Below are 16,428 nucleotides of genomic sequence, written 5' to 3' on the forward strand. Positions count from 1 at the left end.
AAACTCATATAAATACATTATGGGATTGTAAATGGTATGTTTATTTAGAAAAATTAGCATCTCAAATTTTGTTAGCTTTCGTTTATTATAATAAACTAAGTTGCCAAAGGGTTTTACCCTAAGACGAAATTAACTCTTGATATTTCTATTTAAGTCTCGTGAGCAAGTTAAGCAATTTTACATTTAATAACTTTAATAGCATTAGTTGTAATGTGATTTAGTAATTTTAATAAATACTGTCATGAAATTGCAAGCTTTATTTTGAAAATATGGATGAAAATAAGTTGTGTGGACAACTTTCTAAGATAACAGTTACCGGACCAATAAAAAGTATGACATTTTAATATTTCGGTTAAGATTTAACTTATTGCAAAATTTGGTAATTAAGGAAGTTCTATTACAAATAAGAATGTTTTTTAGACACAAGACCTCGCTGGTTTTCTTATGATCCAACAACATGTGATCTGGTTTACTACAGAGCCACTAAAAATTCAGGAGCAAATTCTTTAAACTCAGAGGTTGGGAGAATACCATTGCGAAGAGCTTCGTTCAACTTAACTGCAGCAAATATAAGTGAAAATATTTTTACAATACATGCTGAAGGGGAAACCCACACTTTACAGGTTTAAAATTAAAGTTATTTACTTTTATTCACATTGTAACGGATAATTCATAGTTATGCAATAATCTATATATACTTGATTTATGATTGGCCAACCAACAGAATGTAGTTTTAAAAACACAATTTTCACATTTATTTATCCTCAATGTGGGAAGGTCGACTTCACCACCCAAACCAAGAGTAATATAAATTACCCCAACCCGGTTCCTATTTTTCTTCGGTAGTTTTGGATATTATAGATTATAATTCCCCAATAACTATAAGCTGTTGACTAAATGTTAGCTCAGCAGAAGTTTTTACCATTCATAGTGCCTTACTCAAGAGTGCTACAGCATAAGAGCAGCAAGGATAGAACCCTGTACCTTATGTAGTAAATCCAAGTGTTCTGACCACTACGCCATACATCCATGTTTAATAAATAGTTGTATATTTAAAATTTTTAATTAGTTTTTCTCTTTTTTTTTTAAGGCCCTAAACAAAAATGCTCTTAAATGGTGGTTGGAAAGATTACAGCTTGAAAGACGCAATTTCAACTCAAATGAACAACCGGCTTATGCCAATGCAGAAAAACACGATTTTCATGGAAATATTCAGGGGTCGAGTGTGTTTTGGTTACCCAGGGAAAACAAGGGACTTATAAGTGGAAATAATTCACCAGAGAAAAAGAGTTCAAGTATGTCATACCATTCATTTTTGTTTTACACAATAGGCATGTTAGTTAAATAATGAGTTTGTTGTTTAAAATTTTAAAAAAGTATAAAAAATAGTTCGATTTTATATATATTTATTTATTTGGCTTTTAATTGTACTTTTTTTATACAGAAACTACTAAAACTAGAAATAATGCCTTAACTGTAGTCCCCACTGGTAATTTAATCGATATTTCTGACCCCACTGTACCCACCTTACCCTCATCTACCACCCCACAACACTCACCCAAACATATTTTATCTGTCGATAAAGTTGCAATGTTTTTCAATCGCAGAAAACAAAATATTGCCAACGATATTACAACTACTTCTATGAACTCGGGTTAGTCTGGGTCGGGTGCAATTTTTTTTTTAATCTCACAGAGCATAATTTTTTAACTTTTTTAATTTTATTAAAAATATATTTTTTTTGGTTTTTAGAGTTTTTTGACCAATCAAATTCAAATTTGATTAACAATGACCAAAGATGTTTAGAAGATACCCTACAACAATATAAAGATGAATTATTTTTAGTCAAGTCAACATTAGAATCTAAAGAGGTTTGTAAAACTATATTAGATTTAAAAAGTATTAAAAATATATTTATTGAAATTCAAAAATTATTTCCATTTTTTTTTTGTTTAAGTGAATTATAAAAATCTTACTTTCACCATATAAAAAATATCAAAAGTTTTTTAATACCAATACAAATTGTTAACAATCATTTTATTTTCAACAGGAAACTATACAACTACTAAGAATGGAACTTGAGAAACTAGAAAATGACAGAAACGCCGGTAATTTATAATCTATTTTAAAAATGCAAAATAAGTAAAGCTAAATATAGAATTTCATTCTGCCAAGCTTTATAAAAACTAATAGTTGCCGCTTCCACTTATATATCGTGTTAGTCAATTTTAAATTGTGCATTCTTATATATATTTATATACTTGCTACCGAAACTATTTTAAAAGCAAATTAAGCATATCCTCAATCTGTGTTTTACATTTCTTAAAATTAATTTTCTCATGTTTATTTAAAAAAAAATTATAACGTTATATTTTATTCAAATTTTTATCTATTATGATATGCTAATTTTTTAATTAAAAAAATATAGACATTTAAATCAAATTTTTTTTAAAAATATTGTTATTTTTTAATTTATTTTTTTAGCGAGTAAATTTTCTTCTACCTCTGATTACAAAATGAGATCGGATTTTATTAACCTCAAACTGAAACACGAAAAGTTAGAACAGGACGTTGAAGAGAAAACCCTAAGCAACAGAACCCTTGAAGAAAACAATGTGATGTTAACGGAAATGCTGCAAATTAAAGACGATGTGGTCATTCAATTGAGCAATAAGGTACTTTTTTCACCTTAATAAATCCACAACTTGTGCTTTTTTATGGTTTTTGTTTTTTATAAATGTATTATGTATTGTAAAGCAATATAAGAAAATTTTTGATAATTCTACTTGGGCCTTGGTAGAAATAATTTAAGTTTTTAAAGTTTTGAAAATGTGAAATTTTGTTTTATATAAAGTTTGGTCTATCTTGTATATATTACTAATGTTTACCTATTTATTAAAATGCTTAAGATAACATTATGAAAATTCAAAATTAATAAATGTTCAACTTTGAAATAAAATTTAAATTTAATGTTTAGTTGTATGATGTTGAAACCTCACTTAGAGCATTAACTAAACAATACGAAGAATTAAGAGCTGAAAAAAATGAAGAATTCGTTCTTTTAACGCCAACCAACTCTAACGAGGATTTAACAAAAATTATGGTAAAATATTTTTTAAAACATTTAAATATTGGTTTAAGATAATTCAGTTTGACTAAGCATAGTTAATTAAATATTTAAATGAAATATTAATTATTAAATTTGCGTTTGTTGTAATATAAATTCTCTGTTAGCTTGTAGATGGTAGTATTAATAATTTTTTAGTTTTTTTTGTTTTATTGCATTTTTATATTTTGCTCATAAATATTATTTAGGCACATTTTTTAAATATTACTATAGTCTAATTTATTTTTGATTTTTTTCGTATATATCCTTATCCTCGATTTGGGAAGGTCGGAATGCACGACTTAAACATAGAGTGACATCAGTTATCCCGACCCAGTCTCGAGTTGCCTGTGGCAGTTTGGGATATTATTCTATAACTGCGTGATAATTATGCTGCTGATTAAGTGCTGGCTCAGCAGGAGTTCATACCGTTTATAGCGCCTTACTCAAGGGCGCTAAAACATAAGGGCAGTGGGGATTGAACCCACGACCTCATGTGGTGTAGCAAGTGTTCTTAACCACGACACCACACTGGCAGTGATTTCTTACCTCAAAAGTGTAAAGATCTTTTTTATATTAATGCTTGCTTATTGTAAAATACAAACAATATGGTACCACCATTTCATATCTACAGGCCATTATATATTCTATTTTAAGCATCTATGTCATAATTAATATTGAAAAACATTTTATTTAGTTAAGCAATTCGAAATACTATTTACTTTTCTATGTTGTCACATATTGCAAATCTCTTTCTGTTTTGTATTTATTTTTTTACGAGCTTTACTGCCCAACCCAGTTTTATAATTAAACTTTTATATTTAGGATAAACTGCAAGGGTATACAGACCAAAATCATTTTCTGAATCAAGAAATTTTCCAGTTAGATTATTTGAGAAAACTGGACAACGATAAACTACAAGCATTACAAGATAAGGTAAATAAATATAATTTGTTAATATCTTTAATGTAATGTAACTTAATTTATATAATAACCGGCAGCATGGTGTAGTGGTCAGAACACTTGGCCTCACTACATGAGGTCCTGGGTTTGATCACCACTGCTCTAATGCTGTAGCTTCCTTCAGTAAGGCGCTGTAAATAATATGAACTCTTGCTAAGCCAATACTTAATTAGCAGCTTATTTATTGGGCAATTATAATCTATAATATCGTAAACTGCCACAGGCAACTCGAGACTGGGTTGGAGTAACTGATGTTACTCTATGTTTAAGTCCAATTTTTTGTGTGTTAATTAAATAGGAATTTTAAATAGAAATTTATTATAAATAATAGTTGCTAAAAAAAATTTAGTTAAAGTGTGATTTAATTGAGCATCAAATTGTTGAACTTCGTGATGTAATAAAATTAAATCGAATTTATCATCAAAACAATGATTCCAAATTCTGCCAAAATTTTGTTATTGTTTGCCAAAAAAACTTAAATCATACTTTCCTGTTTAAATACAACACAAAAATTTATTTTTAAATTTAAAAATTGATTTTCAGGTTCAATTACAAGAAGCAAAGTACTGCCAACTCCATAGCAAGTACCTCATTATATTGGCTGAAATGAATAAGCCCAGAAGAGGTTCTGGGTACGGTAAGGGGTCAGTAGATGAAGAGAGTAAGAATATGGTGAAGATTTTAATCAAGGATGCTATGGGAGGAAATGGGTTGAGTTCAATAGTTGATGCAGAGGCAATGAGGTTGGTTATATATTAAACAAAAATTGTATTATAGTTTTGTTAATAAAAATTAGGTATTGAACTATTAGATATTTGCCATAGTAAACTGAAATTGTATTTTTCTTAAACATATATACTGTTTTTTTTAAAGATTTTTTTACCATATTTTTGCTTTTTTTATAGCATACTGAATATCATCTTACAGTACTTTAGGTATAAAATTTTTTTTAGTTATCTTTTAAAAATATTATATTGGCCTCATATAGCCTTCTAGTCATGAAATAGTTATTTTTATTTACCAGCCCCCACCCTATATTATGTAATGTATTTATTTATCTTAAAAAGTATGTTATGTTTGATGTTGTACAACAACATTTGCAAATATTGAATCACTACTAAACATTTTGAAAGTTCTTGTTTGGTATATATTAGGTTTACTAAACATACCCCAAACTCGTCATCTAAATATATATTTAAAAACAATATTGACGTCATTTTAATACATACATACCAACTTAAAAAAACATAAATTTTAATAAACTAAAATAACTTGTATAGCAATTAAATAATAGGCTAAAATTTAAACATTTTAATAATTGTAATGGTATTTAATAATAGCTTGTATTAAACATGAGAAAAAAAATTTTTTCTGATCATAAAATTTTTTTTTATCGTCAAAATTTTTTTTTAAAAAACTAATAAAAGTTGAATGTTTTTTTTTCAGGGAGGACAAATACGATCGCCATGGTTTCTCCTGCATTCCAGAAGATGATAGTGATTGTGCTTTATATTCTGCCGCCAGTTATTTGGCCAAAAGATCATCAGATATTCAGAATTCCCTTCACAAATACGATCAATCATTGAATGTGAAATGGCAAAACTATTTGGCAATAAACAAGTAAATATAACTTAATAAATATATAAAAATTTAAGTTTTTTTTTAAACAATATATTTATAGCAGTGTTTTTTTTTAATTGTTTACAATTTTTTTTATTTTTAATATAAACACTAATAAAAAAATAGTGCAGAAAGCCAGTTTACCAAACACCCTATTTTTGTATCTATATTTATCCTCGATGTGGGAAAGTCGAATGCGCGACTTAAACATATAGTAACATCAGTTACTCCGACCCAGTCTCGAGTTGCCTGTGGTAGTTTGGGATATCATAGATTATAATTGCCCAGTAATTATGCTGCTGATTAAGTGCTGGCTCAGCAGGAGTTCGTACCTTTAAAGCGCCTTACTCAAGGGCGCTACAGCATGAGATCAGTGGGGACCCTAGTTTCTATGTTTAATTCTTAATGATTGCAGGTTCAGTTATCTAATCAAATTGTTACAAATGATTTAAACTCTTCGAAATTTAACCCAATTTCAAATCCAAAAATGTAATTCTGATTTTTTTTTACTTTTAGAGACCTACAGAGAAATGATGAACTTAAAAACTTGATCAGACAGGGGATTCCCCATGAGTTGAGGCCTCGAGTTTGGTCGTGGATGGTAAACAATAGAACTTTACACATCAGGTAGTTAACCATAAACGCAACGTTATATTAAATTTAAGTCAGCATCTCAATTGTTGGGACAAGGTTGCATTTTGCCACTAATATTTGCTGTTATAATTTACCCACGCATTCCAAACAGCAGTTGTTTATGTTTTGTAGGTCGAAAAATTGGACATAATTATATTTATGTATAGATAACTTTTAAAAATAATGTTCAAAAATTAAAAAATGAAATAAAAATTTCGAAAAAATAATTTTATCTGTCTTTGGTTTTTTTAGGAAAAACTTTGCTGATTCTTATTACGAGGAACTCAAAACAAGCAAAGAAGCCCAACTCCCTTCCAAGCAGATTGAACTTGATTTGTTGAGGACTTTACCAAACAACAAACATTTTACTTCAATGTCCTCAACAGGAATTGAGCAACTAAGAAATGTTTTGAGAGCTTACAGTATTCACAATCCAAGTATTGGGTAAGTGTGTATTCAGAACTTAGCAAACTGCTAGTTTTATTTTTGGTTGTTTTTTTGTATATATCTTTATCCTCAATGTGGGAAAGTCGAATGCGCGACTTAAACATAGAGTAACATCAGTTACTCCAACCCAGTCTTGAGTTGCCTGTGGCAGTTTGGGATATTATATAGATTATAATTGCATGGTAATTATGCTGCTGATTAAGTGCTGGCTCAGCAGGTGTCCATACCGTTTATAGCGCCTTACTTAAGGGTTCTACAGCATGAGATCAGTGGGGATTGAACCCATTACCTCATGTGTGGTGTAGCAAGTGTTCTTAACGCTACACCACGCTGCCGGCTTTCTCAAGCCTATTAGTAAATTCAAGGCCTTTATATTATTAAAATGTCTAATTAAATAATTTTTTTGAGTGTTCTTTAATAAAAACAATATTAAATTTAGGTATTGCCAGGGATTGAACAGAATTGTTGCTGTAGCACTACTATATCTAAGTGAAGAAGATGCTTTTTGGTGTTTAGTGTGTATAACTGAGTGTATTATGCCACCTGATTACTACAGTACAACACTTACTGCCTCACAGGTAATATAAGCAGTCAAAATTGTTGTATTCCCAATAATGCATTACCTTGGGGTTCTTTGTTTGATCCCCAATAATGCCTTAGCGTTGTGCCTTTAAGTGTAGTGCTAGCAGTGGCTGCAATGTCAGTATTTTTTTTTTGTATATATCTTTATCCTCAATGTGGGAAAGTCGAATGCGCGACTTAAACATAGAGTAACATAAGTTACTCCGAACCAGTCTTGAGTTGCCTGTGGCAGTTTGGGATATTATATAGATTATAATTGCCCGGTAATCATGCTGCTGATTAAGTGCTGGCTCAGCAGGAGTTCATACCGTTTATAGCACCTTACCCAAGAGCACTACAGCATGAGATTAGTGGGGATTGAACCCACGACCTCATGTGTGGTGTAGAAAGAATTCTTACCACTACACCACGCTGCCGGTCTATACCACACTGCTGGTTTTTTTGTAATTAAAGGTTACATTATAATAATTTGAAGCCAATAATTAAATACAATTTAATGCAGGCTGACCAGCGGGTATTTAGAGATCTAATGGCTGACAAACTACCTAAAATCCACAGACATTTAGAAAATGCCGGCGTCGATTGTTCACTGATCACTTTTAATTGGTTGTTATGTTTATTTTGTGACAATGTTCCTCCTGACACTATGTTTCATATCTGGGATATTTTGCTTAATGAGTCTTCAAAGGTAATAAAAAACTTTAATTTTTTTGATTTTTATTTTTTAGAAAGCCAGGGTGATGTAATGGTCAGAACACTTGGCTTCATAACTTGAGGTTTTGGGTTCAATTCTGACTGCTTTTTTGGTGTGGTGCCCTTGAGTAAGGCACTATATACGGAATAAACTCCTGCTGAGCCAATACTTAATTAGCAGTTTAGTTACCGGAAAATCATAATCTATAATATTCCAAACTGCCACAGGCAACTCAAGACTGGGATCGGGGTAACTGATGTTACTCTATGTATAGGTCGTGGAGTTGATTCTCCCACATTGAGGATAAATAAATGTAAAAAAAAGGTTTTTTAGTTTACTGGTTAAAACTTTATTTATTTTTCAGATCTTGTTTCGATTTGGAATAGCATTCTTCAAACATGTAGAGAACGATATCCTAGCATTAACAGATTACATGGCAATCTTCAACTTTCTCAGGTCCATGTCACATAGAATGTATGATGTCAGGTAAGGGGTTATTATACTTAATATTTTAAAACTATTATAAAGTTAATTCCATTTAAATAGGTTTTTAAACAATGTTGTTAAAAAAATATGGGCCTAAAAGAAATTTGAAACTATTATAGTTTCATGTTTTTTTTTCTATCAAGAAAATAATTATTAAGCAATTTTAAATTAATATTTGCTATTATATTATATAAGCTACTTTATGTACTTACAATAGGTTTAAATATAATTTTAAAACTATAAGTTTAATGTGTAAACAATTAAATTTTTTTTTAAATCGGCATTAAATTAGTCTAATTTACTTTAAGTATTTTAAAAGCAGGGCATTATTTTTTTATAAGTTTTATGTGCATACAAATGTTTTTTTTAAATTTTTTTTAAAACCAGGATTAAATTTTTTTTAAATATTTCATGGGCATTATCTTTTTTATATCTAAAACCTTTGTAGAGTTCTAACTGATATTGCGCTCCGTGAAATCAACCCCTTTCCGATGCGAAAAATCAATCGCCTTCGTGCGATTCACATCGAAAAAGTCACGGCAGAATTACTTGAGCTTGATAAACTTAGACATGGGTTTGTTAGAGTTGAAACTGATAATAATAAAGATATGGATAGCGATGATGATTAATCTGTAAAATTTAATTTTTAATTGCTAACATTAAAATTATGTGTATTATGCGTTCGAAAAACACAGGTTATTATATTCTTAACTATTTTGTCACATATTAGCTAAATAATTTGTATTTTAAAAAGCCAGATTTTATGATTAAATATGTAATTTTTTAGCAAGTTTTCTTTTAATATTTCTAGAGCTGATAAATTATATTTAATTTCTAAAATATATATAAGAAAAGAAAATTTTTTTTAAAACATTTTTCTTTATATCATTTGCAATGACAAAACATTTGTGATCCCAAAAATACAGTTTTTATATAACTGACAAATTATTAGAAAATATTCCTCTAAAAAAGAACGTCCAAACCCTTTTTTTAGCTGTAAATTATGTCATTAGTTACACTTTTTAATTTCCATATTTTCACATTACCACTAGTAGAAAAAACTTGCAGATAAAGTTACTGCACTTAACTGTAGTTATTGAATTTCATTTTTGCCACATTAACCCATGATCAAGTGCAATATTTTAAATGTGTAATAATAGTAATTGTGTTTGTTAAGCCAAGTGTTTGTGTTAATATATAGACCGAATATTAATTAGCAAATTTTTAAAAAACTTTTTTCAGAAATTATTTTTTTAAGAAACATTTTTTTGGAAATTATTTTTTTTAAGAAACATTTTTTCGGAAACAACAGCAAATAATTTATCTTTTGTAATACAGAACATTATTACATAATTTAAAAGTACTTTTGTTAATATATTTTAATTTTATTATTTGAACATAGCAAATTGTGTTGCTAATGACTTGCATTTAAATATTGCGTCCAAAAATCTTGCAAAAGTATTTTTTCTTCATTTTAATTATCCAAATAAATTCATTTTTGTTACTGCTTTTATTCTTTTATTCAAAGTACAGGTAAAAGCACCTAAGACACATTAAAGATTTGTATAGAGATAACATTGGCATTGGTAAGTGCAAGAGTTGTAATACTGTTGTAGCACCAATTAGAAAAAAAAAGAAAATATATGAAGAATCATGGAATAAACAAGAAAAATTTTAGTTATCGGAGCAAGGCAAAGAAAACCATTTCTTGGGGGAGGCGTGGACTCTTAATTGGAGGAGACGTTGCTCCGACAACATCCAGGGACATTCATCGGTTGTGTTATCTTCCAGATCATCCGTTTCGACAGATGAAGCACGGCGAGCTAAAAAAGAAGTTTTACATTTTTCAGATGAACTTCTAAACCATTAAAAATATATTATTTATTTAAAGAAAGGACTCTTACCACTTTTTGATGCCTCATATCCTGACTTGCCCCCTTTTTCAGGAATCAAATCAGTTCTTTGTAAAGTTTTGCACATTTTGAATGCCCTCTTGGTTGCCGGTAGTCTCAGCACAGCCCTCTTTACCTCATGACACATTCCTGCTTCTTGCGAGCAAATAAAATCAATAATATGCTCAAAATCGTGTTGTAGTTGTAAAGCACCTTGGACACTGAAAAAAAAGGAAAATTTAAGTAAAACTTTGGAAGTTAGAAAAACAAATGAATAAATTTAAGTGGATTAAAGCACACAACAAAAACTATTAAAAATATATATAAAGTAGTTGGCAAAACTTATAATGCATTTTTAAGGTAATATCAAGGCCAAAAGAACAAGTCAAATAGCTTCATTTATATATAACAAAAAGGATTTAATTTATATTTTGTTTCTACTACATACCTAAAATGAACTTTATGGTCGCAAATATGTCTCGCCAGTGCATTCATAAGCGAAGAAACTGCAGTTGGTGCAGATGAAAGTTGAGATCTAATATCAAGTTCGTTTACAGCTGAGCACACTGGTTGGATCACCGATTTAACAGCTTTCTCGATATAGCTACTTGCTGAGCCATGATCTGTGTCAAGATTAAAAATAAAACTGTTTAAAAAAATACTTAAAAATGCCTTGACCATTTTTTATTTTGAAATCTGGAAAAATTTTTCATAATTTGAACTGTGCTATTCAAGGGTCCAGTTGGGACTTAACAGAGGGAAATTTAAACACCAGTATAGAAGATACCTGTTAAGTTCTTTTGTCTCCACATCTTCTGAGGTGGGAAGGTTGATTCAATCGATTCCTTGGATAAGCGGTCGCATTTGTTTAAGTACATTTTCATACATTCACCACTGAGCGACTAAAAAATAAAAACATTTAAATTTCTAAGTAAAAAAAATGTATATTTCGCTTTGTAAAAGGTATTGCTTTCTGTTCTTCTGTAGGTGCATATCATGTTAAAGGCAAAAATTTCACTTTTAAATTAAGGGTAAGTCCTAGTTTTTTTACATACCTGCATGTTAGTGATAATCCCATCAATGCTCTCCAGGTTATTTGTTGCCAGATGAAGAGTGGCCGGGTTTTCAACCCTCCTGCTTTCAACATAATTGTGTAATTTTTCAACTAGGGGAAGACATTCTAAACCGATTGCTGTCAGGTGGCTCAAGTCGCCAAGCGTGACCTTAAAAAAAGGTAAATAAATCGGTTTTTAGCAATTCTACTGCTATAAAGCAAACATTTTGTTTTATTGTTTGAAATCCTTTTAAATGCCTTATTTTCAACTAAAAAAGATAAAATAAAGAGTAGTAACGTTTTTATAGCTAATTTATATTTTCCATTTTTTGGAAACCAGTTTTCTAAAACTGATTTTTTAATAAAGGTATTACCAGAAATACTTCATTCAAACATGTAATAAAACAATTCACAACTTACCAACATTAAACAAATCTGCTTTGAGCAAACAATTCAAAGTCATAAAACTTTCAACAAGTATTGTGATAAATATTTAATAGCTACCTGTAAAAGTGGTCTGAGTGCCCACAAGCCTAACAACTGTTGTATTTTGCCAACACACCAAACATAAAATGAGTGCAAAGTGGAACCAAGTCTCGGTAGAGCCTCTTGTGCTACATCTTCCCTATCGTTATACCTGAAATAATAAATGTATATAACACAAATTGTCATAATTTTTACATATTTTAAGAAGCAATAAACAACCATATACTTTTTAAACACCTAGTAAGACTACAGCAAGGACTTACAGTTAGATTATTATTCGATGTTTAGGTTGTTAGCCCTTTTTTAAAAACACAAAATATAAAAACTTTAATTGAAATGACTTACTTGTCCATGATGAACATTAATGCATGTACAGCTTCCACATACAACCAAGCGGTTTTAGTTAAACATTGTCGACCACCTATGGTTATTCCACCACATTTGTCTGAACAACCAATAGCAAGTGCTTCGGACATACTTTCATCCCATTTACTTAACGCTGTCATTTTAAATAAAAATATTAATTCATTAACCTGAACAGTTAAGTTTTGCAAATATAAGTTACTAGATAAGGCTAGGTCAGATCAAGATTCTGTAATGTAACTGTAGCTATTGCATTTTTTTTATTACATTAACAAAAACTAGTCAATATCTCGTCCTACAAACTAAATTCAATTGTCGCAACTTTCAACTAACTTTTACCTGTGACAATTTACTCATGCATCACAAATGGCAGTTTTATTTATCTTAAGGGCCTTAAAACTTGGTCATACATACAAATACAAAATTTTACCTTTTTGGATGATAAAGCTGTGAGTTGACTCCAACAAATTTTCAAGAATATCTTCCGGCAACAACCCAGTAGTGATCATATTTGTTACACTTCCTTCCAACAACAACAACTGCATATCGGACCGGAACAAAACCTTAAACGAGGATTGGGGATAAATTAAATTCTCGTCAAATGTTCTGCTTGATCGACAAATTGTTTTTGTAGTCTCCGAGGGTGAAAATAAAACCCCTAAAAGGGATTCAAATGACCCATGGGTCACTAAATCAGCAATGTAGGATTTCGAGAGTGATTTCACCGCTTCATGATCCCAGGAGTCTCTCCATAAAACTGTCTTCCTTTTTCGAGGAGAATTTAGTCCTCCGGCTCCACTAAGTTGGCTATAGAATGAGGAGGATGCGATGCTGCTTGCTTCTTCGTCAGAACTGTTTACTGATCCCACAGTATCCCCAAAATACTTTAAAATAAATTCAGATTTACAAAACATTTAAAAAATTGTCAAATGTAAAAAATTTAGGGTGGGGGTTTGTGGTTTACTACTTTAACCCCCTTTTTTGGTCTTAAAATGAACACATTCTTGATATAAAAAATAATACTTGTTTATATCTTACTTGAGAAGAGACTGAACATGGACTTTTGCTTCTAAGATTTCTCCGTAACAAACTGGTGTTACCAGCCAAGCAGTTAAGAAATGAAACAATAAAACTTCCTTGTGCATATAACAGCTGCTTAACCCCAGATAAACAATCTACAAAAAAGGGGGGAAGGGGGTTAAATTAATCCTTTAATTTTTATAGTACTTTTAAACATTTCATGTTTTGGTTATTACCATTAGAAAGATCTGTGTCTGGAATGCTATGAACTGGCATTTCGTCGATGTGCGTTATTACTTGATCTTCATCTAAAATAATTTGTATTTTGGTTATTCTATTAAATAAACAACTACAATATTGCTAACCCTTTATAATAAGGTTGTATGAAAAAAATTTTTAAGTTTAAATTACCCATTTCAATATCATCTGCATTTCTCCAGTTCAGTTTATAATCGTGAAATATATTTTGATTTTCTTCACCAAATTCATCATCATTCGGTTCGTTTTGGAGAATAAGAAGTAAAACTCGGATTAGACTGATTCCGAGGTCATTTTTAACAGGTTTCGATAACAAAAAAACAATTCTGGGCACAGTGAAAATTTGGGGGGCATCTTCTGCAAAAGAAAATATTTATTTACAACAAAAATTTCGAAAAAAAAGTCAGATATTATATTTAATAATAAAAATAATTTTACTTTCGTTGGAAGTATTATGGGATGCTCCTAGATGTGGATGGGAATGGGAGGAAGACATGGAGGACTTGGATTGAAAATGTTTCGATTTTCTGTAAATACATTTAGTTGTTAAAGCAGCGCTACACTTTATAGTGAAAATTAAAAAAAGTTTAAAATGTGGTGATCTCAGAAAATATTATGTTATTTTAGGCCCAAAGTTAGCTTAAAATTCACCTAAGCAACTTGTTGTACACCTCAATCAGTTTACAAAAACGTTTTAACGCTCCAGATCCAAACACGGAGGACCATTCTCTTTCCGCTTCCTCGTGCTTTGATCTTACACTCGAGCAACAAGCGAAACTTTTTAAACGAGTCTCGATTAATTTTTGAACATAGAAAAGTATTTTGTTGTGGAGTGTAGACAGTCGGTTGTGAAGTTTTGTTAATTGTTGCATCATAGCAATGGATAATGATAGCCTGTAAAAAAATTATCATTATTTTAAAGATATACTCGATATGGTTTTGTTGATAGCAACTATAGTTAGGTAAAAATAGGTAATATTGGCAGTTGTAATTCTACTAGTACCCTTAATTTATATACTACTACAACATTACTTTATGCAAACTTAAAATTTTAGAGTCAGTAATATTAAAAACAAATTTTATGTAAAGTTAATAAACACTCACTTTGTGCGCTCAAACTTTAACATGAGGTCATTCCAAACATTAAAATGCATTTGAAGTTCAACATAAACCTTTCCTAACTTGGGCAGAGTAATTGAATTATTTACTCCATTTATACTATTACCATCTAGCGAGATGTCATCAAAAACTGAGTCCTCTGAAAAACTCTGTTGCATATTTTTTTGCTTGGAAGCGTACATTTCTTTAACATTATCTAAGTGTTTTAAATACCTAAACTCGGCTGCTATTGCTTGTTTAATTTTTAACAAAAACTTCTGCATTTGTTGTAACGCGGAGTTACTTGCTTCGGTGAATTTTAATATATTCTTCGACTGCATAGACTGAAATCTTAGATTTAATATCGAATTTTTCGCACGGAATCCTTTCTTGTCGGTTTCAGTATCTTCAACACAGAGGTGGTAATCCATTGCGCCAGGTAATGAAGTTAAACTACTTCTAGCATGATCAATTGCAATGGCTTGTATATTTTCCCTTGTCGGTTTTCGAACCATCACATAACATGTCCCCACTTGTTTTAGTTCAAACAACATTTTCGAGTTATTCCTGGTGTGCTTTTGTTCATTGTCCGAGAATTCTGTCGATTTTAAATCCATTTTCATATGTCCTTTTTTCTCAGTAACTTCCATTATGTATTTTCCAGTTCCTTCATAGTTATCTAACATAGGACAAAGGATTAAAAGCCTTCAAGTCAATATTTACTCTAGGGTGATTTTGAAGGGAACAAATACCAGATGAAATACAATAAGCATTCTTTGATATAATGAGTTATAAGTTTGCTTGTACAATGTAACTTATGATTAAGTAAATATGTGGTGTAGTAAGATTTGCTTGGTAAACAAAGGGAAAAAAAACTTTATGATTTTAACTGTAAGGAATATTCCAAGAAGTTATAGTAAACCAAAAAATACAATATATAGATTATTTTCTTTTTTATTATTACTTTAAAACTTACTTATATCTGTGGAAATTATTTCTTTTTCCACCATTTCCATATCATCAAGAAATGAATAAGAGACATGATCATTAATTTCTTCATCGGTTATACTTTTCTTTGACCGAATCACAAGTGGATACAAAGAGCTTTTCTGTAGTGGTGGGATGTTGTCCATAATACTCATTGTGTCGTACACTACGAAGCTGCCAAGTCTATAATTTCAGCTTTTATTGGAATGCGTTATGTTTGATCACTTGATAACTCCGTTTGTGCATTACATAATCACTAAATCCTAGTTGTATTAGTTATATAATCATTGGTTGGTCTTCTGCTTAAGGTAACAAACAACTTATTTAACCTGCTTTATTATTTAATGTAGATTACCGCAACTTTGTAACCGACTGAAAGAGTTTTGTTTACCTTGGTAACATACCAACTCGCAATAAAAACGTAAACAAAAGAAGTATTTGCCTTAAATAAACAAAAAGAATTAACTTAAAGAAATGGGTAAACAATGCAATATAAATACCTACAATAATTTAAGTCAGGAATATAAAATAACACCTTGAAATAAATATCAATATTCTTGCGTCGGTGACTGAAAAGAGGATAAACCTAAAATTAAAAATGCAAGTGGCGACGCTAGTGTTGATATTTATGACTCCTGCTATTTCATGGAAGAAATGACGTCACAAGTTTTTTAATTTTTTGCATAAAATCGTAAATTCTAAATCTTAATAAAAATTTTTAATTTTCTGCCGTTTTCAG

General features: G+C 30.3%; 2 protein-coding genes across 2 annotated transcripts; one reads left to right on the forward strand and one right to left on the reverse strand.

Annotated features, from left to right (window-relative positions):
• Positions 1 to 166: 166 nt before the first annotated feature.
• Positions 167 to 9,968, forward strand: LOC145744946 (TBC1 domain family member 2B-like). The gene is made up of 17 exons (XM_082562921.1): positions 167 to 330; positions 421 to 623; positions 1,091 to 1,295; positions 1,445 to 1,654; positions 1,753 to 1,871; positions 2,051 to 2,108; positions 2,485 to 2,675; positions 2,978 to 3,103; positions 3,932 to 4,042; positions 4,613 to 4,812; positions 5,516 to 5,689; positions 6,206 to 6,316; positions 6,575 to 6,766; positions 7,209 to 7,347; positions 7,854 to 8,039; positions 8,410 to 8,531; positions 8,980 to 9,968. The coding sequence occupies exons 1-17, from the start codon at positions 270 to 272 to the stop codon at positions 9,158 to 9,160; spliced, it is 2,589 nt and encodes an 862-aa protein (XP_082419047.1). The 5' UTR covers positions 167 to 269; the 3' UTR covers positions 9,161 to 9,968.
• A 116-nt stretch (positions 9,969 to 10,084) lies between these two features.
• On the reverse strand, positions 10,085 to 15,989 carry LOC145745431 (uncharacterized). Its single transcript, XM_082563508.1, has 15 exons — positions 15,679 to 15,989; positions 14,709 to 15,381; positions 14,256 to 14,498; positions 14,043 to 14,131; positions 13,758 to 13,961; positions 13,583 to 13,654; positions 13,365 to 13,501; positions 12,757 to 13,210; positions 12,309 to 12,462; positions 11,982 to 12,114; positions 11,479 to 11,646; positions 11,211 to 11,325; positions 10,872 to 11,046; positions 10,436 to 10,644; positions 10,085 to 10,354 (listed from the first exon to the last, which is right to left on the reverse strand). Exons 1-15 carry the CDS (start codon positions 15,842 to 15,844, stop codon positions 10,206 to 10,208), a joined length of 3,141 nt encoding a protein of 1,046 aa, XP_082419634.1. The 5' UTR covers positions 15,845 to 15,989; the 3' UTR covers positions 10,085 to 10,205.
• Between the last annotated feature and the right edge of the window lie 439 nt (positions 15,990 to 16,428).

The sequence above is a fragment of the Corella eumyota genome, chromosome 3 (genome assembly GCF_963082875.1).
Source record: "Corella eumyota chromosome 3, kaCorEumy4.1, whole genome shotgun sequence".
NCBI classification, from domain to species: Eukaryota; Metazoa; Chordata; class Ascidiacea; order Phlebobranchia; family Corellidae; genus Corella; species Corella eumyota.

What these genes read in the sequence shown, in the direction of transcription:
- LOC145744946 (XM_082562921.1), top strand. Translation starts at nt 270, where the DNA reads ATGGATGAAAATAAGTTGTGTGGACAACTTTCTAAGATAACAGTTACC. An exon ending in AACTACTTCTATGAACTCGG is followed by an intron (nt 1,655 to 1,752) that starts GTTAGTCTGGGT and finishes TTTGGTTTTTAG; the next exon opens with AGTTTTTTGACCAATCAAAT. An exon ending in GTTGATGCAGAGGCAATGAG is followed by an intron (nt 4,813 to 5,515) that starts GTTGGTTATATA and finishes TTTTTTTTTCAG; the next exon opens with GGAGGACAAATACGATCGCC.
- LOC145745431 (XM_082563508.1), bottom strand. Translation starts at nt 15,844, where the DNA reads ATGAGTATTATGGACAACATCCCACCACTACAGAAAAGCTCTTTGTAT. An exon ending in AGACACAGATCTTTCTAATG is followed by an intron (nt 13,502 to 13,582) that starts GTAATAACCAAA and finishes CCTTTTTTGTAG; the next exon opens with ATTGTTTATCTGGGGTTAAG. An exon ending in CATGTTCAGTCTCTTCTCAA is followed by an intron (nt 13,211 to 13,364) that starts GTAAGATATAAA and finishes TTTATTTTAAAG; the next exon opens with TATTTTGGGGATACTGTGGG.